The 23,854-nt window shown below is 38.0% G+C and overlaps 1 protein-coding gene across 1 annotated transcript in view; it reads left to right on the top strand.

Annotated features, from left to right (window-relative positions):
- The window catches only part of PPP2CB (protein phosphatase 2 catalytic subunit beta), a 34,816-nt gene extending 13,195 nt beyond the window's left edge, over nucleotides 1-21,621 (top strand). Inside the window, exons 2-7 of the mRNA XM_025933087.2 lie at nucleotides 10,579-10,788; nucleotides 12,398-12,571; nucleotides 14,591-14,680; nucleotides 14,791-14,952; nucleotides 16,852-16,970; nucleotides 20,910-21,621. Coding sequence (XP_025788872.1) covers nucleotides 10,579-10,788; nucleotides 12,398-12,571; nucleotides 14,591-14,680; nucleotides 14,791-14,952; nucleotides 16,852-16,970; nucleotides 20,910-20,982 — 828 coding nt within the window. The 3' untranslated portion in view covers nucleotides 20,983-21,621. The remainder of the gene's footprint in view (nucleotides 1-10,578; nucleotides 10,789-12,397; nucleotides 12,572-14,590; nucleotides 14,681-14,790; nucleotides 14,953-16,851; nucleotides 16,971-20,909) is intronic.
- The last annotated feature ends 2,233 nt before the right edge of the window (nucleotides 21,622-23,854 follow it).

Here is a 23,854-nt window from a genome sequence, read left to right as displayed (position 1 = left end):
CCCAGTTTGTATTCTCCCCCCGCCCCCACTGCCAAAAGGGATAATTTCAGTATTATAATGATTATAAAATAATGTACTTACCACACAGCTAAAAATCAACCCCTAAAGAATATCAGTTTGCAAAAGGATAGCTATTTCCACATTATACATGTGGAAGGAAGACTGCATATTTTTTAAGTTAATCCCTGCACCCACCGTGGGGATCGAACTCACAACCCCAAGATCACGAAAAGTATATAAGGTTACACAGATTTGAACCAGAAGGGGAGTCCCTATTTCCTGAAAGATTTCTATACATATAATCTCTAACTAACTATAGGCAAAGAGAAGAAAAAACATGGGCTACATTGTTCACAACTCTTGGGAAGGCCTACCAGGCTAATGTAAGCAGAAACAATATTTGGTAGCCTAGAATCAAAAGGAAACCTGGAGAGGGGCGCCTGAGTGTCTCAGTCGGTTAAGCATCTGATTCTTGATTTCAGCTCAGGTCATGTTCTCATGGTTCATGGGATCGGGCCCTGTGTCAGGCTCTGAGATGACAGTGAGGAGCCTTACTTGGGATTCTCTCTGTCTCTGTCTCTCTCTATCAAAAGTAAATAAACTTTTAAAAAAAAAAAAAGGAAAGCTGGAGAACTTAGCTTGGAAATTTTGTAGAAATTAACAAAGAATGGAGCCACAGTCAAAATCATACATGAGAAATGTTTTAGAACACTGGAGAGAATGGCTCTTTTGGAATAGAACTTGCTATTGTCCCTACTGCTTAGAGTCACTTCAAATTAAAAGTCTGGGCTAAGTGCATCCAATTGGCATAGATGAATCTGGAGATAGACTTTGTGATTCCTACAATGTGTATGCAAACTTGCATTGCAATTTGTTTTACATATTCTAACATCAGTCCTTATGATTAGTTAATAGGACACTAATAGTCACTGAAAACAAGTTGAAGTGAATAGGAAACATGTCTTTGTAGAAATGTGAACCTGCTTACCCTTACATGATCTCTGTCTTTCATCTTACATGTGGGTCAACAACAGAAGCATTAACATAGAGATTTTGTTAAACTTTTTAGTTTCCTGACCTCTTTATACTCTTAAAATTTAAGTTCCAAAAAGAGCTTTTCTTTATGTGGGTTGTATGATTGATACTTTATTAGCAATTAACGCTGAAATAGTAAAAGATAAAGTTTCTTCAACATAGTCTCAATATTAGTTTCTTCAACATAGTCTCAATATTACACGTCTTGGAACATTTTTTTTTGTTTTTGTTTAATTTGAGCGTGTGCGAGAAGGGGAGAGGGGTAGAGGGGGAAGAGAGAAAATCTTAAGCAGGCATTCAGGAAGGAGCCCAATACAGGGCTCGATACCATGACCCTGAGATCATGACCTGAGCTTGAAATCAAGAGTCGGACATTCATCCGACTGAGCCACCCAGACACCACACAAGTGGTGTGTATGAGAAGTATGAAAGCCATCAATATTCCCAAAATCTCTTTACCTAGACTTAAAGAACTTTTTGATAAAATACAGAAAAGTATAACTTTAAATTACATTTAAGTCCATTACTATAAAAATAGTTACAAGCCCTCTTCCATTTAACAGTTCAAACAAAGATGGCTAATTCAGAGACTTATATGCCCAGACACTGTGGTATAGTTTCTTAGGGTTTCTCAAAACTATGACCTCTTAATGTTGACTACCAGTTAGTGATTTTTTAAGACATAGTTTGTTCTCCAGATATCTTTAGATGATAGATGTCAGTATGTTTCTTTTATCTTGTGTGCTATAAATATTTTCCCAGGCTTCTCCTTTTATCTTTTTGTATGAGAAATTTTTATTTTGTTTGGTGCAGCCCATCTAAACCAGCCTGTTTTTGCCAGAGGGTTTACCTGTTCCTCTTTTTATCTCTGGTGCCTGGCCTTACAACACACACTTCACAAATGTGTGTTACATGTATACATGAACATTACTCTTCAGGAGTATTTTGATGTGTCAGGTGGTTGCTGTGTATGGTATGCATCAAAGTGAATAGATTATCATCTTAACAACTGTTGTCCTATGCAGTTACAAATGTTAAATAACTTTTCCTGTTTTTGGTAATGTTTCCTTTAGTAGATTTGTACTTGTGATTAGCTTGTTAAATTACTAATGTTATATGACTTGAGGATTTTCTTTTTTTTTTTTTTTTTAATTTTTTTTTCAACATTTATTTATTTTTGGGACAGAGAGAGACAGAGCATGAACGGGGGAGGGGCAGAGAGAGAGGGAGACACACAGAATCAGAAACAGGCTCCAGGCTCTGAGCCATCAGCCCAGAGCCTGACGCAGGGCTCGAACTCACGGACCGCGAGATCGTGACCTGGCTGAAGTCGGACGCTTAACCGACTGCGCCACCCAGGCGCCCCTTGAGGATTTTCTTTAACTCTGCAAAATCTTGGTTACTTGCTCCTGTTTGCTTGAAAAGCAAGTTTTTGCTTGCTAAGTAAATGACAATGATTTTCTCATTTGAAGCCTGTTGCCATTGACCTTTTTTTTTTTTTTTTTTTCCAGTTGATAGTTACATTGCAGGAGGTTATGTTGCTTTTGAAGGTCTTCTGCTGATTGTTTTCTCAATCTTCAGCTGTTTTATAGGATCCTGTTGACTTTGGGATTTGGCTTTTTAAACTCAGTTCTTCTATTGAGGAATTTCCTTCTCTACGCCCCTGCTTCCCTGATGCATTAGTGGTTTGACAGGACTTGGCTGACTTTGCTATAAGTATTTTGCCCTTGTGATCTAAACCAGCTATTTGGAGAACCTAACACTTAAAAATTGGCCAAACAGCTTCTTGGAGTGGAGTTCCTAGACCGTTTTCCTTATTGTAATAGGTGATCATGAAGTAGTTTTAGGACTTATCTTTTTCGTTTATATATCAAATGCCCTTTATATCAATATTAGCATTAGGTTTCATATGTGTAACAAAAAACCCAAAAAAAGCGTTTAACCAAAGTAGCAGTTTATATTTTTCTTATATATAGGCATATCTGGAGGTGATATGGTAGCCCTACAAAGTTACTAGGAAACCATAGACACTTGCCGTATTATTTTTCTGTGGCTGCTGTAACAAAATATTACAAACTGGGTGGCTTAAAACAGCAGAAATATATTATCTCACAGCTCTGGAAGCCAGAGGTTCAAAATCAAGGTGTCAGCAGGGCCACACACCCTCTGGAAGCTCTAAGAGAATCTGTCCCTTGCCTCTTAACAGCTTCTGGTGGCTGGTGACATTCCTTGGCTGCATCACTTCATTCTGCCTCTATCTTCACATGAGGGTGTGTGTGCGTGCGCTTGTCTGTCCGTCCAAAACTCCCTCTGCCTCATTATGCCTGTTGTGATAATCTAGGATAAGCTCCTCCTGTCAGAATCCACAATCACATCTTTTTCATGCGAGGATAATATTCACAGGTTTTGGTGATTAGGAAGTGACTATATCTTTGTGGGTGTTTTTTCAGCCTTGCCACATCTTCCAGCACTCTCTTCTGCTGTTACCAGGGAGCAGCTCTTGTCCTTGTGGTCTGAGGTGGTTTTTGAAGTTCCAGCCATCCCATAAAGCATTCCAGGAAACAGGATGGAGAGTGATGAAGGACATGCCTTCATTTCCTTAAGGAAATTTTCTGGTTCCCACATAACACTTCTTACATCTCACTGACCAGAACTTAGTCTCGTTGCTATCTGTAGCTACATAGAGGCTGGTGCTATGGACTATTTGTGTCCCCCCAAAATTTATAGATGAAGCCTAATTACCAATGTGATGGTTTTTGGAGAGGGGGCCTTTGAGAGGTAGTTAGGTCATGAAGGTAAAGCTCCCATGAATGGTATTAGAGCCCTTATTTAGAAGAGACTCTGGAAGTGACTTCCCTCCTTCTCTCCCTCCCTCCCTCTCCCTCCCTCTCTCTCTCTCTCTCTTTCTCTCTCTCTCTCTCTCTCTCTCTCTCTCACTCTCTCACCACCATGTGAGAATACAGCAAGAAGGCGTGCCTCTGCAAAACAGGATGAAGGTCGTCACCAGGAATTGAATCTGCTGGCACCTTGGTGTTGGGCTTTCCAACCTTCAGAATTGTGAGGAAGCAGTTTGTGTTGTTGAAGCCATCTAGTCTGTGGTATTTGTTGTAGGAGCCTGAACTAAGGCAGCTGAGAAGTAGAGTCTTTGAGCTGGGAGCATGGCTACCTTGACTATAATTAGTTTAATTATGGAGAAGGAAGGGGAGACTAGTTATTGAGGTTAAGCAGTCTTTGCCTTAGATCACATTACATTTTGTTAGCTACTGTCCATTGTTTTCCAAAGAAGATGTATAAATGTTCATTCCTACCAGTAGGGTATGAGAATAGGCTTGCTAACAGTAAGTGAATGTCTTTTTTGCCAGTCTTACGAATGGAAAAGAAGCATTTTTAAAAAAATTTTTTATGTTTATTTATTTTTGAGAGGGGAGGGGGGAAGGGGCACAGAGAGGGAGACACAGAATCTGAAGTAGGCTCCAGGCTCTAAGCTGTCAGCACAGAGCCCGACACGGGGCTCGAACCTACAAACCGTGAGATCATGACCTGAGCCAAAGTTGGATGCTTAACCAACTGAGCCACCCAGGAGCCCCAAAGAAGCATATTTTTTTTTCAATGTTTTATTTATTTTTGAGACACACACACACACACACACACACACACACACACACACACAGCATGAGCAGGGGAGGGGCAGAGAGAAAGGGAGACAGAATCCAAAGCAGCTCCAGGCTCTGAGCTGTCAGCACAGAGCCTGACCCCAGGCTCAAGCTCATGAAGCATGAGATCATGACCTGAGCCAAAGTTAAAGGACAGGAAATAATCAGTAACTAAAAAAAAGAGGCACAGCCCAGGGCTATGATCACCAAGTGGCACAACGAAGTACCACTCCTTACTGTACCCTGCCACTCCAAGCCATATGAATAAACTAGCAAAACCCAGAGGGTTTTCATTGACATCCCTCGTCTCTGAAAAGAGACAGCTAAGTGGGATCTTGATCTGGTCCTCTCTTGTCTGAGAAATAGTGGAAATGGCTATTGGGAAGAAATGGGAAGTGAGTGGTGGGCCTGACAGCGACAGAACTGAATGTGTCATGGCTGCCCAAACTAAGACAAGACATTGGGAAATATGTCCAAAGTCTGAGAGTGTACCCCTATGGGAGTGGAGTGAGCCCTAAAAAACCTCAGAAGCAAATGCAGTTTGTAGGCATTCTAGACTCCACACACCCTCTTGTGAGCCCTCTTACCTTCTCTCTTGGCTACATAAAGAAGAATTGAAATTAACTACCTCAACATTAAACCTGTGGTTCAGGGGCACCTGGCTGGCTCAGCTGGAAGAGCGTGCAACTCGATCTCACAGTCATGAGTTCGAGCCCCACGTTGGGCGTCAAGATTATTTAAATAATTTTTTTAAAAAACTTTAAACCCTTGTTTCATTGGGGAAAACAAACCAGTCTCATGTGGTAGAGTGGGAGTTAATAAATCACCTGCAATATATTGGCATAAATAGAAGGTTTAGACAACCACAAAGTGAGAACAGCATGGCAAGCAAATTACAGCAAGCAAGAATGGAACATAGCTTGGGAAATACTGTACAAAAGACCCAAAGTAAAAATAAAAGCAAACCTTATCCCGAGGAACAGGAAGAAATTACCCAGATGTGCTCAAATTATAAAACAACTGACAGTGATGTGGATTAAATAAAAGAAGCTTGAAAAACGATAGCATAGGAGGAGATGAATAGAGATTTAGGAAACATTGAGGGCAAAATCAGTAGTAATACAAAAGAAGCAGAATAGATGTAGCAGGAAAAAAATCTACCTCCAGAAAGTTAAGGTAATCACAAGGAATGCAAGTGACAACAACAAAAAAACAAACATAATTAAAAATAATTCAGGTAATTAAAATTTTTTTTTAATTTTAAATTCCAGTCTAACACAGTGTTATATTAATTTCAGGTGTACAATATAATGATTCACCAGTTCCATACATCACCTCATGCTTCTCACAAGTGTACTCCTTAATCTCCCATTGCCTTATAACTTCTGAAATAGGAAATTCAAATAGAGCAGATTCCATGTCATGACAAGAGAATGTCCCCTAACTTAAGAAATGATAATATTTATAAGTCAAAGGAGTGTGATCTTACTAAGTTTTAGGAAATCTTACTCTTAGGCTTCCAGAACTGTGAGAAGTAAAATTCTGTTGTTTCTAAGCTACTCAGTCTATGGCATTTTTATTGTAGAATGCCAAACAGACTAAGACATTAGTAATTACAAGATTTATAAGGGGAAAAAAAATTGTCATTCTGGAGTGTATGTGAAAAATCCAAGAGAATCTGTAAAATTTTAAGTGGCACAGTCAGTTGGGCGACTGACTTAAGCTCAGGTCATGACCTCAAATTGTTGAGTTTGAGCCCCACATTAGGCTCTCTGCTGTCAGTGCAGGGCCCTTTTCAGATCCTCTGTCTCCCTCTCCCTGCCCTTTTCCACTTGTGTTCTCCCTCTCTCTCAAAACTAAATTTAAAAAAATTTTTTTAAATAAAGTTTTAAGTATTCTAAGTTATGAGTATTATGTAAAAATCTGGCATAAGAGGTATTTTTAAAATCCCAGTACAGTATCAAATATAGATTATCTTGGATTATGTATGACAGCTGCAATAACAAGTAGACATTATTAGACAATTAAAAGACACTTGACCAGAGATGCCTGGGTGGTTCAGTTAGTTAAGCGTCCGACTTGCACTCAGGTCATGATCTCAACAGCTTGTGAGTTCAAGCCCCGCGTCAGGCTCTGTGCCCTCAGCTCAGAGCCTGGAGCCTGCATCTGATTCTGTGTTTTGCTCTCGCTCTCTGCCCCTCCCCCGCTCACACTCTGTCTCTCTCTCAAAAATAAAAATAAAAAAATAAAAAACTTGACTGAAGAATAAAGGAGATCTGAAATAATTGTCAGTACTATATTTATCAGTGTAAAAACTTCATATTCTAAAGATGCCTACTCCAAATATATAAATTCAGAGCAATTTGAGTCAAAATCTCAACAAAATTTTAATAGGCCTTGACAAATTAGTTTTAAAATTCATATGGCAGCTTTAATGAAAGGACCAAAACCAAATAATTTTGAATAAAAGGAGTAAGGAAGAGAGCCTCAGTTCTCTGTTACCATCATTTCTCATAGAATTAAATTAGTCTGTTACTGATGCAGGGGTAGTAGACCAGTGAGAAGGGAATCTGAGGCAAGGTTAAGATGCTGACACTTTATTCAGGGACTGTACAAGCCCAGGTAGCCCAAAAATCAGGTGAGAAAGCTGTGAAGCAATGTGATATATGATGCATTACCTTGGGAGGTGAGGCTTCTGCCAAGTCCAGATAAATCATACCTCAGAGAAGTCCATGAAAGGAAAAACCAGGCTGGCAATTTATTTCCCTCTTCCCTTCTTTACTCCCTCTTCCCGCTGGTCAAGGTGCACTCCAGATGACCCCCACCTGTTTCTGGATTGTGCATCCTGCCTTCAGCACTTGCTCAATAGACCAGATCCCACATCCCCACCATGTGTCATTCCATGCCTGGAAATAGAGGAGCAACTTGGCATAGGGCTCAGCATGAGGACCAACCAGGTCCACAACTTCACCTTAAATTCTAGCCAGCTCAGGGTACCATCAGTGATGACAGCAGTACAGTTCAGAAGACAGGCAGCTCCTTTTTTTTTCTCTTTTTTTAAAATATTTTTTAATATTTTATTTTTGAGAGATAGAGCATGAGCAGGGGAGGGACAGAAAGAGAGGGAGACAGAATCTGAAGCAGGCTCCAGGCTCCAAGCTGTCAGCCCAGAGCCTGATGCGGGGCTCGAACTCATGGGCCATGACGAGATCATGACCTGAGCTGAAGTTGGATGCTCAACCGACTGAGCCACCCAGTCCCCCCGACAGGCAGCTTCCTAAGAAAAAGAATTATAAAGGAATCTGAGAAAGTGTACAGGGCAGTTTCCAGTACAAATAAGAAATCAGGAAACAGAATGTTGGTCTTTACAAAAGGCTGGCACTATATAAATAGTGCTGGACTAGCTGAGTGACCACTAAGAAAAATAAAAAGTTCCCAAAGTCGCCTAGCTGGTTCAATCGGTAGAGCATGTGACTTTTGATCTTGGGGTTGTGTATTTGAACCCCACTTTGGGTGTAGAAATTACTTAAAATCTTTCTTAAAAAATGAATCCCTACGTTATAACAAATTCCAGCTGAGTTCAAGATCTGTTAAATGTGAAAAGGCAAACTGGGATAAAAACACTGGAGTGCTGGAGGACCTGGGTGGTTCAGACTCCATCTCAGCTCAGGTCTTGATCTCGTGAGTTTAAGCCCAGCGTTGGGCTCCGTGCTAGGTGGGGAGCCTACTTAAAAAAAAAAAATACAGGAGTGCCTTTTTGGACCTAGATGTGGAGAACAATTTCTAAAACAAGACCCAAGCACCAGAAACTGTAAAGGAGGAAAAGAAATAGATTTGGCTGTCTTCGAAACAATAAAAGAAACTTAACTAGTGACACTAGAAGCGAAATAAAAACACCAGCCCCAGATTGAGAGAAGATATTTAAAATGCGTAAAACCAATAAAAGGTGAATATTCATAATTTAAAAAAAAATTGGTACAACTCTATAGGGAAAATATAAACAACCAAATAAAAAATTAGGCTAATTTTGTGAGTAGGTATTTCACCAAAAAAAAAAAAAAAAAAAAAAAACAATGACCAGTAAACATAAAAAGCTACTTTAAAAAAAGTGTACCTATTAGAGTTGCAAATTAAAAGATACTATTTCTGACCCATTGGCAAGAATGTTAAAGCGTTGACAGAGATGCAGAGCAGCAGAAACTTCTGTATAGACATTGAAAATTCATGTTTTTAAATGCTCTTCAGATGATCACATCTGCCAAGGCAGAGAAATGTCTGTCCCTAAAATTCTACTCTCCTACAGTCTTAAGCTCTCCTCTACCAGGTCCTATTGTAAGCTTCATCCTTAGTGTTTGACTTTTGTTGCCATGTCATTTTCTCTACCTTCGCCTTACTTTGTATGTTTTCGTTGGTCCAGTTCTTCCCTCTTATTCTTCATGGTTTTCTGTTCCTCATCTACCATAGATCTGGAAACTCTATAAATAGCTTATTAAAATTTTGCACATAATTAAGTAACTAGGCCCAAAAGAAGGCCTAAGAGACTCTTCTGGCAGGTTGGTAGGGAGGTACATAAACTTTTATCATATCTGTTTTATTACTTTAAGAGGCCTTTTTAATTTTCTCTGTTTCTGGGCTCTTTTTCTATTAGGCAAAGTTGCTGGCTAAATGAGACTTAATGAACTTTAATTTAGCCTGTTTATTTACGTATTTTGCCATGGTTTACACATAAATCCTGTCCTTCAAGGCCTTCTAATGCTGTGTTTTTGGGTTTTTTTAATCTTTATTTATTTTTGAGAGAGACAGGAGTGCGAGAAGGGGAGAGGAACAGAAGGAGACACAGAATCCGAAGCAGTCTCCAGGCTCCGAGCTGTCAGTGTAGTGCCTGACACGGGGCTTGAACTCCTGAACCGTGAAATCATGACCTAAGCTGAAGTCAGCCACTTAACCGACTGAGCCATCCAGGAGCCCTGACTAATGCTATGTTTTAATTTGACTCAAATGTAAAATAGTTGGAATAAGGAAGTTGAATGTTAGCCTATGAATTGGTGTAAGAAGTACAAAACATTTGAATAATTGATTGGTAACTTTTCTGTATTGACCTTTTAAAAAATGCAAATAAGATTATTTTTTTAAATGAAAGATTTCTTGAGATGGAATTTCTATTGATATATTTCTAATAAATACAGTGCATTCAGAATTCAGTCAGCTCACTGACTTTTAGTGTATTGCAGATATACTAAATATTACCACAATATTAGAACAATATTAGTACATTTTCATTGCCCACAAAAGGAACACTGTACCTCTTAGCTTTTATCCCCTAATCCCTCAGCCTTAGGCAACCATTAATCTTTCTGTCTCTGTATATTTGCCTGTTCTGAATATTTCATGTAAATAGAGTCATACAACATATGCCCATTTGTGACTGACTTCTTGCACTTAACATGTTCAGAGTTACAGCCTGTATCAATACTTTTTATTGCTGAATGATACTCCATCAAATGAGCAATACCATATTTTATTTATCCCCTAATCATTTACTGGACATTTGGGTAGTTTCCACTTTTTGGCTGTTATGAATAAAGCTGCTATGAACATGTGTAAACTTAAGTTTTCGTTTCTCTTAAGTATATGTCTAGGAACAGAATTGCTGGATCACATGGTAATTCTATGTTTAAGATTTTGAGGAACTGCCAGACTTTTCCACGGCAGCTGTGCCATTTTACATTCCCACCAACAGTGTGCGAGAGTTCCAATTTCTCTGCATCCTCAGAGACAGTTGTTACCTTTGAAATTTAGCTATCCTAGTATATGTAGTGTGGTGTCTCATTGTGGTTTTAGTTTTATGATTTTCTAAGGTATCTTTTTTCTCCATATTTTCTTTTAACAGGCTAAGGAAATTTTAACAAAAGAATCAAATGTGCAAGAGGTTCGTTGTCCTGTTACCGTGTGTGGAGATGTGCATGGTCAATTCCATGATCTTATGGAACTCTTTAGAATTGGTGGAAAATCACCAGATACAAACTATCTATTCATGGGCGACTATGTAGACAGGGGCTATTACTCAGTGGAGACTGTGACTCTTCTTGTGGCATTAAAGGTATGATTAATGAAATTCAATTTTGTTTTCAAGCCTCAAACCAGCAAAAGACGAGCATGACAGTATTGCATATCATCTGTTCTATTTTACGATCCATTCAATTTATAGCCCCTTAAAATATAACCATTGGTTTTACATCTTGTAAAAAAGAGAAAAATGAAAATGTTAACATTTAACTTGTCCTGCCTACTCCTGGCAAATCATTTCCCTTTGGTAATTCACAGCTGAAGTCTTAGGATCATTTTTTATTTAGTCAGGTATCCCTCATAGTCAGGTAGTATAAGTTTGTTTTAATTCTTGCCTTGAGAAGTCTGTTATTCCTGTGTCTGTTTTTTTCTGTCACACAATACGTATCTTCATCACTTCATAGCTTCAGCTAGTGTAAGTGTGGTATCTAATGTTTCTGACCTCTCCAAATGTGCCTTGCTTGCATATGCTTTGAGATTAAATGTTATTTAACACTTCGTCTTGTTACTTTTTTGTCCCCAAACTCTTCAGAGATTCCATGTTGCCTACAGAATCAAACCCTTTGGCTGGCCTTCTGTAGTCTAGCTTGAATTTGCTTGCTAGTAGTTGGTAGCATAAACTCCGTATTTCAAATCAGAGAGTTTCAAAACACTCTGCCCGTCTTCATTATTTCTTTATTGGATTTTCCCACAAGATGACTCTGATTTCTTACCCCCTTCTGCCAAGAGTCAGCTTAAGTCCTACATTTTTCTTGAAGCCTCCAGCCATTTTTTTTAGCCTTGTTCCTTCTACTCTTAAGTACTAGGAAAATTACTCTTCCACTCCTAATTTATATTACCATAGTAGTTTATTGCCTTGTAGTATTTACGTCTCATAGCTCCTTAGTAAGATTAGTCCCTAAACAGCGTAAGTCACGTATTGCATTTATGTGGACCTGGCACCTACTTTTAAACACTGAGCTTAATGTTGGACACATAATGGTTAGTTAATCAATACGTATAAATTGAAGTATGCGTATGCAGCTTTTTGGTTAATTTGCTTTACAGAATCTGATGCTTTTTCATACTTCTTATCAGACACACTCCTAACTAAATAGTACGCTTATAAGGTGTGTCTCTGTGTATTTTTATGAAGAGGAGACTAAATACATTTGAAATCTTGCCCAGATTTGGGAAGGGCCTATTTTTGTGTTTTTGTTAGCAAATACAGTCTTTCCGTGGAAAATAAAAATTGAAAGGAGAGAGACAAGTTACTGTATAGAGTAGTTTGTCTTGGGTTCAAATCTTTGACCTTTGGTACCATTTAGCAGTAAGATATCGTAGTGTCTGGAAAGACCTAGAAGACTAGTAATTATTTGAGGATGAAGAAGACATTAAATACCAAGCATCATATATAATTTTATTAACAGTAATATCAGTTAATAAGATTCCAATGAAGGTGGTATAAATAGTAATGAAGAAGGACCATAAATATTTCAAAGGTCAGTCAAAGAATGAGAAGATGTTTAACTCTGAAAAAGAATTAGCATTTAATGTAATAGCAAACAAAAGAGCCATTTAAAGAAATAGGTCAGAAATTTGCTTAAGATTAACACTAGTAACAATATGCTTTATTCCATGAATTTTTTTTGCTTTTCCTCCAGGTGCGTTATCCAGAGCGCATTACAATATTGAGAGGAAACCATGAAAGCCGACAAATTACCCAAGTATATGGCTTTTATGATGAATGTCTACGAAAGTATGGAAATGCCAATGTTTGGAAATATTTTACAGATCTATTTGATTATCTTCCACTTACAGCTTTAGTAGATGGACAGGTGTGTATGTGCTTATATGGTGGGGGGGGGGGGATAAAAGAAAAGCTGTGTTTTTGGTTTTTTGTTTTGTTTTTTTAAGATTTTCTAATAGTAATTTAGGGTTTAGATTTACATGACATGCTACCCACCTCTCCTTAGCTTTTTCTGCTTTTCCTTATAATTAAAATTTCAGAATATGGAATTGGGGGTAAGTTTTATGCACATTGTAACCAGAAGATTTCCCTGTTGTTCTCAGATGTATAAATATTTTGGCTAAAGTATTTGCCAGTATGCTTTTTTTGTTATAGATAAATACCATAAATAAATGCTTAAGACCCTGATGTGCAATACTAGTAAAGCAAAGCTGTTTTTTAAAACTAGCTCCACACATACACAGTTTGCTGACTACCATTAACTTTTTATTCCTGTTTTCATGGTAATTGCAAGAAGTAATATTGTGTATTAGACCTTCTCACTAAGAAGGGCATGCTTTCAGGCACTTGAGTAGCTCAGCTGGTTGAGCATCTGACTCTTAATTTAGAATCAGGCTCAGGTCATGATCCCAGGGTCGTGGGATTAAGCCTTTACCTGGGCTCCATGCTGACTGTGGAGTCTCCTTAAAATTCCCTCTCTCCCCCTCTGCCCCCTCCCCAGCTCATACATGCATTCTTGATTTTGGCTCAGGTCATATCTTATGGTTCTTGGGATCGATCCCCAAGTCAGTCTCTGTGCTGACAGCACGGAGCCTGCTTGGGATTCTCTCCCTCTCTCTCAAAATAAATAAACATTTAAGAAATAAAGATAAAAGCAGAAATTGGTACCAAAAAACCACTAGGAATGAGAAGGCATTACTATCAATGTGAATGTGCTTACTTACAATCACAATAACATAGGGTACAGATTTATTCTATTGAACTTGAAAAAATAGATGAAATTTATTTTGGCAAATTAGTTTTTAAGGAAATTAGGCCAGTGTAAATAGACTACCAAACTTAGAAGGAATTGGAAAAGTAACCAGGTCTAGATAGTTTTATAGGCAAATTCTGCCAAAGGTACATCTGTGTTCCAGAGGTTAGGCAAAGATGGAGAGCTTCAAAATTCATTCTTTGAGGCTAGTAGTATAACCTCAATACCAAACCAGACATGGCAAGCACCAAAAAATAAAACTCAGTTAAGTAGTAAAATAAAATAATACTAATTGAATAAAGAAACTTACATTGACTATACTTAATCAGCAAAACATCAGAAATCTCATCAAAATTAGGAGAAAAATGCCCTCTTAAAGCTTCCCTAGAGGATGGGTCTGGGAATAGATATTTTACCCACCCACCCCCCAAATTTGTATTTCTGTTTTGTTTCGGAAGTTCTAACCAGTGCACTGATCAATAAAAAGAATTAAAAGGAATAAACACTGAGAAGAAATTAACAAATATTTTTGCTAACATGATTATGTACTCCGAGAACTCTTAAGAAAGCTGAAAAATGGAGCAGGAATTGATAGTCTTTGGTATATGAGAAAAAATTTGATATGTCAGAAAATGTAATGGTGAATCACAAGAATGGAACTCACATCCACTAGAGAAGGGAAAAAAAACCCTATACAAAATATTTAGTAATATAAGGGGAAAAATTTTTTTTTAAGTTTATTTGAGAGAAGTGGCGTGCACGTGAGTTGGGAGGAGCAGAGAGAGAGGAAGAGAAATAATCCTAAATAGGCTCTGTGCTGTCAGAATGTAGGCTGACTCAGGCTCAATTTCAAGAACCGTGAGATCATGACCTGAGCCGAAACCAGGTCAGATGCTTAACAAGCTGAGCCACCCAGGCACCCCAAGAAGAAATATTTCAAAGTATCAACTGTCTCTGATGATGTGATTTTTGTTTCCTTTTCCACTGTATTTTATAAACTTTCCAAGTATTATTAAACTTTTGAAAAGAAGAGCTCTTAGGATTGACATTTATAATAACCATTATTGGCTCTCTGTTAACTTTCAGCATTTAACAAAACACTCTTTTTTCTCTTTTTTTTTAATTCATAAACAGATATTCTGCCTTCATGGTGGCCTCTCTCCATCCATAGATACACTGGATCATATAAGAGCCTTGGATCGTTTACAAGAAGTTCCACATGAGGTAATTTTAGTTTTAATTTTAAAAATAAATACAACCATACTGTAGTAAAGCTAAAGGAGTTAAACTTAACTGTCAATAATTTATGACATGTACTTAATTTTCTTGGCCAGGGCCCAATGTGTGATCTGTTGTGGTCAGATCCAGATGATCGTGGTGGGTGGGGTATTTCACCACGTGGTGCTGGCTACACATTTGGACAAGACATTTCTGAAACATTTAACCATGCCAACGGTCTCACACTGGTTTCTCGAGCTCACCAACTTGTAATGGAGGTATGTCCTTTTCTTGCACGATGATCTTTATTTCAAATAAATCTATATCTCTATAATAAGGCTTCATGAAATAGTCCTCCCTATTACCTAAATTAATGAAGAAAATATTTGCCTGGTTTTAGCAGGTAGTACTAGTTGGCCAGAGAAAAGTTGCAAAAATATTACCAAAAAATTTCCTTGTATCCTACACTCAGATTCTGCAAATACAAAAATTTTCACATATTTTCATCTTTGCTTTATCATTCCATCTCTACCCTCCAGCTTCCCTTCCTCCATGCACACATTACTTTCTTTTAAACTTATTTGAATGCCAATTGAAGATATGGTACTCCTTTATCTCCAAATTTCCATGTATATTTTGCAAAAATAAAGGTTTTTCTCTTATGACAGTATAGTTCTTGCAGTCCAGAAATTTGCATTGATATATTACTATGATCTAATCTAAACACTTCATTTGAGTTTTTCAGTATACCACTAATGTTCTTGATAGGAAAATTTAATTATGTATGAGCATGTATAATCCAGGATCATGCTGTTTGGACTCCTTTGATGTAGAAATAATTCCTCAGATTCTCTGTTTTGCATAATCTACATTTTTGAAGACTACAAGCAATTTTATTTTGTAGACTGATGTTTCCTTATGATTCAGGATATGCATTTTTGGCAGGCATATTGCAGAATAATGTGATATGCTTCTCAGTGCATCATATTCAAGTCATGGAATCTATTTACCCTATAGTTTGTTGGTGGTATCTGCTTAAATCAGTTAAGGTAGTGGCCACCAGATTTTTTTACCATGATGTTACTGTTTTATAAATACTAAAGGAATAGAAATAGAGTTTTATCTTTTCAAACCAGTAGGGAGTAGCTTCAAGATGTTAGAAAAGGGGCCTCTGGGTGGCTCAGTCGGTTGGGTGGCCGACTGTAGCTCAGGTCATGATCTCACAGTTTGTGGGTTCAAGCCCCGCATTGGGCTCTGTGCTGACAGCTCAGAACCTGGAGCCTGCTTCTGATTCTGTGTCTCCCTCTCTCTCTGCCCCTTCCCTGCTTGCTCTCTTTCTGTCTCAAAAATAATAAACATTACAAAAAATAATAAAAAAAAAAAAGATGTTAGAGAAAACTTCAACCCAATTGAGGCAGGAGGAGTGAGAATATGGTTAATAAGGACTATAAATTCATACAGTAAAAGATAAACCTAATTCTATCAGTAATCATAAGAGAGAGATGTGAATGGATGAAAATTTTTATTGCCCTAAAATACTGAAAGTCTGAAGTACATAATCAGAATTCAGCTGTTAACTTGTGATGAATCTAAAACAATGAAAAAATAAAGAGTAAAACTTAGAAGTAAAACATGACAGTGCAGCCTAGAAAGAGGGAAAATAGTATGTTGGCATATCAATTAGATAGTTATCCAAAGTCAACTAATGTGAATCAAATAGGCTCTAAGATAAAAGGTATATTTTGAAATAAAAAGAGGTCATTACTGATAAAAACTGGCCTAGTGATCTAGGGAAGAAATAATTCTAGGTTTTTGTTTACCTAGTAATAGATTCTAAACATAAAGCAAAAGTTGATACAATTTATAAGGAAAAGTTATGTGAAGTCTTCCATCATTGTGGGAGAAATTTTGATACACATCGTAGCCAAGAGCTGAAGTATAGATCTAAGTAGAGCAGCACCATTACTGAGCCTCCGTGTCACAGAACCCTGTGCCCAACAGTTGAGTATTCAGTGCAGGTGCACAGTGTTAAGGATGGATACCATATAAGGTAGCATAGAAGACTACGTTTCCACCAAGAATATTTATAATTTTTGAATTTAGTTTTCTAAACTTACCTGTGTCAATATTATAATTTTATAATGAAATATTTTGTGTTGTTTTTTTTAATGCTGCAGGGATACAATTGGTGTCATGATCGGAATGTGGTTACCATTTTCAGCGCACCCAATTACTGTTATCGTTGTGGGAACCAGGCTGCTATCATGGAATTAGATGACACTTTAAAATACTCCTTGTAAGTAACTTGATGTTAAATACAATTTTTAAATTGTATATAATTGCTTTTAGAAGGAAAACTTTAAATGTAGATAGATTTCTGGTGCTCCTGGGTGTCTCCCAGTTAAGCTTATAACTCTTGATTTGGCTTAGGTCATGATCTCACAGTTCTTTGGATTGAGCCTCGCGTCAGGCTCTGCACTGCCAGTTTGGGATTCTGTCTCTCTCCCTGCCACTCCTCTGCTTGCACATGCTTGCTTGCTCGCTCACTCAAATAAACTCTAAAAAAAAAAAAAAAAAAAAGATTTCTGCTTCTGAAATAGTGGAGTAAGGAACTTGGCAAACCCTCTTCCCAACAGAGACAATCATTTAACTAGAAAAAGTGATTTTAAACAAGTATTACATGCTTTTGAATATTGTCCTAAATGCGTGCAGCCCATAGAGAAACATTCTAAAAAATCTAAATCTCAGTAATAGCCACAATCTGTGGGATTTGAGCCATAGTGTGTTCCCTCCCTCTTTCCAGATCCCTTGTACAGAAACTACTCCACAGTCACTCCGCTCTGGACCCTGCTCATATTTTTTTCTGGTTTTAATCTTTTAGCCTCTGTTAAACTACACAACAAAGTTATTTCGAAGTCCCCTCTCTGTAGGCACAGGCTACTTATTGGTCAGAGGTTGTGCTGAAGCCTCCTTGGTCAGTGAAATGTTAGGGCCCACCCTAAACTAGTAAGATGGATGGAAATGTATGTGGCTTAGAAGTTGCTGTCACAGTCGAAAGAATTTACATTTTGGCTCACAGTTCAACAAAGCACCAGTATGTTGGGTGTGTGTGTGTGTGTGTGTGTGTGTGTGTGTGTGTGTGTGTGTGTGTGTGTGTGTGTGTGTGTGTGTGTGTGTGTGTGTGTGTGTGTGTGTGTGTGTGTGTGTGTGTGTGTGTGTGTGTGTGTGTGTGTGAGAGAGAGAGAGAGAGAGAGAGAGAGAGAGAGAGAGAGAGAGAGAGAGATTAGTCCTGAGAGGGCACAAGCTGAAGGATGACAGTTTTCCAGACTGTCAGAGATGTAGGTGTTTGGGATTTTAAGCCTGGCTTCCTAGGAGTTGCTTCTGGGTCAGAGGAACTTGTTTATTGGCCAGTAATTGATTAGAGATTGTGTTTAAGCCCCTAGTACCATTGAGGGTTATACCCATTTGTTGATTAGTTTCCTAGGGCTCCTGTAACTGAACGGAATTTATTCTCACATATGTGGAGGCTAAAAGTTTGCAATCAGGGGGTTGGCATGGTGATGTTCCCTGTAAAGAATCCTTTCTTGCCTCTCCCTAGCTTCTCCTGGCTCCTGCAATCCTTGGTTTATAGATGCATCTCTCCAGTCTTTGTCTCTGTCTTCACGTGGCACTCTCCTCTGTGTGTTCCTTCTGAGGATACCATCAGATTGAATTTAGGGCTCAACCTAATCAAGTATAACCTCACCTTATCTGATAATATCTGCAAAGACCTTATTTCCAAATAGTGTCACGTTGTGGGGTTCTAAATGAGTATGAATTTTGGGGATAAACTGTTTGACCCAACACAGTCTGTGTGTGGCTTGGGAATGTTTTCAAGAATGCCCCAAGGGCAGCTAAGTGGTTCAGTTGGTTGATTGTCCAACTCTTGATTTCAGCTCAAGTCATGGTCTCATGTTTGTGGGATTGAGCCCTGCATCGGGCCCTGTGCTGACAGCACAGAGCCTACTTGGGATTTTCTCTCTCCTCTTTCTGCCCCCCCCCCCTTCCCAGCTCACACACATATGTGCTCGCTCTCAAATGTTTAAAAAAAAAAAAAAAAGAATGCCCCCAAATGCTACACTAATTATTCCTGTTGTAGATATAGTTAATATATATGCATAGTCTTCTTGTCTCCCAGTGTTGACTGTGATCCAAGGAAGCCAGGAAAGGCTCTTCTTTGCCCTTTGGTGTTTTACATTTCTTAAAAGTTCAACTGTACTACAAATACATCTGTATTTTTTGCACCCACATGCAGCTGGTTTTTAAATCAGTTATGAAGATGAAATTATACTGTCATTTGCAATTACTGTCATGTATGTTTCTTAATTGATGATAACTTCAGTCTAAAGGAAGAGTATGAATAAAAAATGAGAAGGTTGGCTCCTGGGTGGCTCAGTCGGTTAAGCGTCTAACTTTGGTTCAGGTCATGATCTTATGGTTCCTAAGTTCAAGCCCCACATCAGGTTCTGTGCTGTCAGTGCAGAGCCTGCTTTGGATCCTCTCTACCCCTCTCTCTCTGCCACTCCCCACTCACACTCTCTTAAAAAATAAACTTTGGGAGCACTTGGGTGGTTCAGTCTCTGTTAAGCATCCGACTTCGGCTCAGGTCATGATCTCGCGGTTTCTGAGTTTGAGCCCCACATTGAACTCTGTGCTGACAGCTCGGAGCCTGCTTCAGATTTTCTCAAAAATAAATTAATATTTTAAAAAATGAGAAGGTTAACAATCTACACACTCTCCTCAGCTTCTTTAAGGGCATGAGATTATATGAAATAGTAATTATGATAATGCATTTTGGAGATTGTAACATAACATCAGTAGCAAAAAAAGGAAATGGACAGGAGCTTACTATATAGTAGAAATGTCTCTTAAATGACTAGAATTTATGAATCTTAAGTAGAATTCCGTAAGTTAAGTGATGTATGGTTAAAATCTAGAGCAACCAATAACAAAATAATTTAGGAAAAATAGCTAAAGTTATTAAGGGAATTTAAATGGCACACTAGAAAATATGCTTTTATTATTTTAATGTTCATTTATTTAGATAGCGCAGGGGAGTGGCACAGAGAGGGAGAACCCCAAGGAGCCTCTCTGCTGTCAGCCCAGAGCCTGACATGGGCCTTGTTCTCAGCAACCTTGAGATCATGACCCAAGCTGAAATCAAGAGTCCAATGCTTGACTAACTGAACCACCCAAGCACCCCAAAATATGCTTTTAATAAAAAAGCAGTTAAAGTAGGAACCAAGAAACAAGACAAAAAGTGGCAGGTATAAATCCAGTCACATCAGTATGAAATGTGAATGAGTGGTTTGAGTAATGCACTCAAAAGACAAAAATTATCAAGATTGTTTTTTTAAAGACCCAGCTTTATGATGTCTACAGGAAACATAGATTAAAAACAAATAGGTTGAAAATAGGTAAAAAAAGATATACCATTGCTAACAGCAACCACATGACTGCTGACCTGGTTATACTAGTATCAGACAAAAATAGATTTCAAAATAAAAATTGTTACACGAAGACATTTCACAATGATGAGAGTCAAATCATTAGGAACATATACCAGTTATAAACGTATGCACTTATTATGGAGCAAAACGAACAGAATTGAAAGAGGTAGTTCAACAGTAGTTGGAGACTTTAACATGTATGGAACATTTTACCCAAATGTGCCAAAACTCATGGGATTTGATGAAAGCAGTATTAAATAACTGTAAATGCCTATATTAAAAATCAGATTTTTAGAAAGATCTCAAGTCAGTAACCTAACTGTACTTTACAGACCCTAGAAAAAGAAGAGCAAACTAAATCCAGTGCAAGCATTTAGAAGGAAGTAAAATGAAATAGTAGACAAATAGAAAAAAGTCAAAACCAGAAGTCCTTTCCAACAAAATTAAAAAGCCTTGACAGGCCAACCAAAAATGAGTAAAGATTCACATTACCAAAAATCACTGCAAGACCCTACTGAAATAAAAAGAATTAGAATACAGTGAGTAACGGTATGGCAACAAATTAGGTAACTTGGGTGAAATGGACAAATTCCTAGAAAGACAAACTGCCAAAATTGACTCAGTTAGAAAATTGGAATAGTTGTAAACAACATAGCAAAAATGGGAAACAGCACTGCTCTACCGCAGTGTCTTCTTTATTAACTTCAAATCCTTTAACTATTTGCTTTCTTTTTTGCTACATATAGCCTTCAGTTTGACCCAGCACCTCGTCGTGGAGAGCCTCATGTTACCCGGCGCACCCCAGACTACTTCCTGTAAATTCCTCCTGGGAAAAACCTGCCTTTGTATGTGGAAGTATACCTGGCTTTTTAAAATATATATATTTAAAAACAAAACAAAAAAAGCAACAGTAATCTATGTGTTTCTGTAACAAATTGAGATCTGTCTTGGCATTAAAACCATATTATGGACCAAAATGTGCCATACTAATGATGAGCATTTAGCACAATTTGAGACTGAAACTTAGTACAACACTATGTTCTAGATCGGTCAGTCTTAACAGTTTGCCTGCTGTATTTGTAGTAACCATTTTCCTCTGGACTGTTGAAGCAAAAAAGGTAACTAACTCCTTCATCTCCTTTTGCACTTACTTGGAAATTTTAGTTCTAGTGTTTAACTGGCATGGATTGATAGAGTTGGGTTTTATTTTTAAGAAAAATTCGCAAGCTAACTTCCACTTAATCCATTACCCTTTATTTTATTGAAATGTATAGTTAAATTAACTGAAGAAAAGATTCTTGGGAGTATGTTGTCATAACATTTAAAAAGGTTTCCCTTCATTTAAACTAAATTACTGTTTTATGTTGATCTGCATATTTCTGTATATTTGTCATGACAGTGCTTGCATCCTATTTGGTGTACTGAGCAAATAAACTTTCCATTTTAAACAGAAACAAATTGGTTTACTGTGGTACACTTTAAATGAAAGTTCTGCTTTTTTGACAAAACCTCTTGACCTGTGATAAACAGTTGTGTTGAGGTAATTTAAGTATAATGTTCTTTGTATAAGGCTTATTTTCAGAAGAAAAATTGAACTAGTAGGCTGTATCTTTTAGACCATAGAAAAGCCATTTTTTCTTTCTAAACATGATTTCAGTAGGTAGTTCGTGTTAATGTATTGAAGTATGGATTGTATGCTAAAACTGTAGAATATTCTAGGGGCATCTGGGTGGCTCAGTTGACTTAAGTGTCCGACTTCAGCTCAGGTCATGATCTCGCATTCCATGATCTCGCATTCCATGGGTATGAGCCCAACGTCAGCCTCTGTGCTGACAGCTCAGAGCCTGGAGCCTGCTTTGGGTTCTGAGTCTCCCTCTCTCTCTGCCCCTCCCCCAGTCTCTCTCAAAATTGAATAAATGTTTAAAAAAATTTTTTAACTGTAGAATATTCTATAGCTAAGAAGAATCTTTTAAAAACCAAAATACAGAGGCACCTGGGTGGTTCAGTCTGTTAAGCGTCCAGCTTTGGCTCAGGTCGTGATCTCACAGTTCATGGGTTCAAGCCCCACATCAGGCTCTGTGCTGACACCTCAGAGGAGCCTGGAGTCTGCTTCAGATTCTGTGTCTCCCTCTCTGCCCCTGCCCAGCTCACACTCTCTCTGTCAAGAATAAACATTTTAAAAAGTAATAATTAAAAAAAAAAACAAAATATAGGGGCACCTAGATGGCTCAAATCTGTTAAGTGTCTTGACTCTTGATTTTGGCTCAGGTCATGATCTCATAGTTCAGGAGTTCGAGCCCTGCGTTGGGCTCTGCACTGACAGCACGGAGCTTCTTGGGATTCTCTCTCTCTCCATCTCTCTGTCCCTCCCCCGTTCATGGTTGCTTTCTCTCGCTCTCTGTTTCTCAAGAATAAACAAACATTAAAATATATATGTTATCTTTATCCATTTCTCTAAATGAAAATAATCTCCAAAAGAGTTTAGTAGGAGTATAGTGATAGCACTATTATTAATGTAGAATATAAACTCCAAGTAGAGGGGGGAAATATGGAGTCAGTGTTGAGAATGAGTGTGGGAGAATGGAAGACCCAGAAAACTAAATTTTTTGAGTTCTCTAGTTAAAAAGGGTCAAACTTGATTTTTTGGAACCCAACTATATCCTGATTACAAGGCACATACCAAAAGCAAAGTCAGACAATGTTGGGGAAAAAAAAGATGAAATAGATCAGGAAGATCCTAAACAAAGGAAATCTGGAATAGCTATATCAATATTAAAATAGACAAAATTTAAGAACAGATCAAATAATGTTAAGCCACAATTCTAGACCTGTATGTATATACCAAAATAGTCTCAAAATATAGAAGCAAAAATCCTTAGAAATCAAATTGACACACTTTCATTAAAACAGATTTCAACTCAAGTCAAAGATGTAGAGTATTGAATAACACCTTAATAAGATTGATATAATAAACATCTAGGTCTCTGCACCCTAACAATACACCTTTTTGTCAAGTTAATATAGAAAATTCATAAAAATTGGCAATAATTAGGCTCTAATATTTGCAAATGGCATATCGGACAAAGGGCTAGTATCCAAAATCTATAAAGAGCTCACCAAACTCCACACCCGAAAAACACATAATCCAGTGAAGAAATGGGCAGAAAACATGAATAGACACTTCTCTAAAGAAGACATCCAGGTGGCCAACAGGCACATGAAAAGATGCTCAACGTCGCTCCTCATCAGGGAAATACAAATCAAAACCACACTCAGATATCACCTCACGCCAGTCAGAGTGGCCAAAATGAACAAATCAGGAGACTATAGATGCTGGAGAGGATGTGGAGAAACGGGAACCCTCTTGCACTGTTGGTGGGAATGCAAATTGGTGCAGCCGCTCTGGAAAACAGTGTGGAGGTTCCTCAGAAAATTAAAAATAGAACTACCCTATGACCCAGCAATAGCACTGCTAGGAATTTACCCAAGGGATACAGGAGTCCTGATGCATAGGGGCACTTGTACCCCAATGTTTATAGCAGCACTCTCAACAATAGCCAAATTATGGAAAGAGCCTAAATGTCCATCAACTGATGAATGGATAAAGAAATTGTGGTTTATATACACAATGGAGTACTACGTGGCAATGAGAAAGAATGAAATATGGCCCTTTGTAGCAACGTGGATGGAA

Source organism: Puma concolor, chromosome B1 (genome assembly GCF_028749965.1).
Source record: "Puma concolor isolate L17-30 chromosome B1, mPumCon1.1.hap2, whole genome shotgun sequence".
NCBI lineage: Eukaryota > Metazoa > Chordata > Mammalia > Carnivora > Felidae > Puma > Puma concolor.
This window is presented reverse-complemented; position numbering and strand designations above follow the sequence as displayed.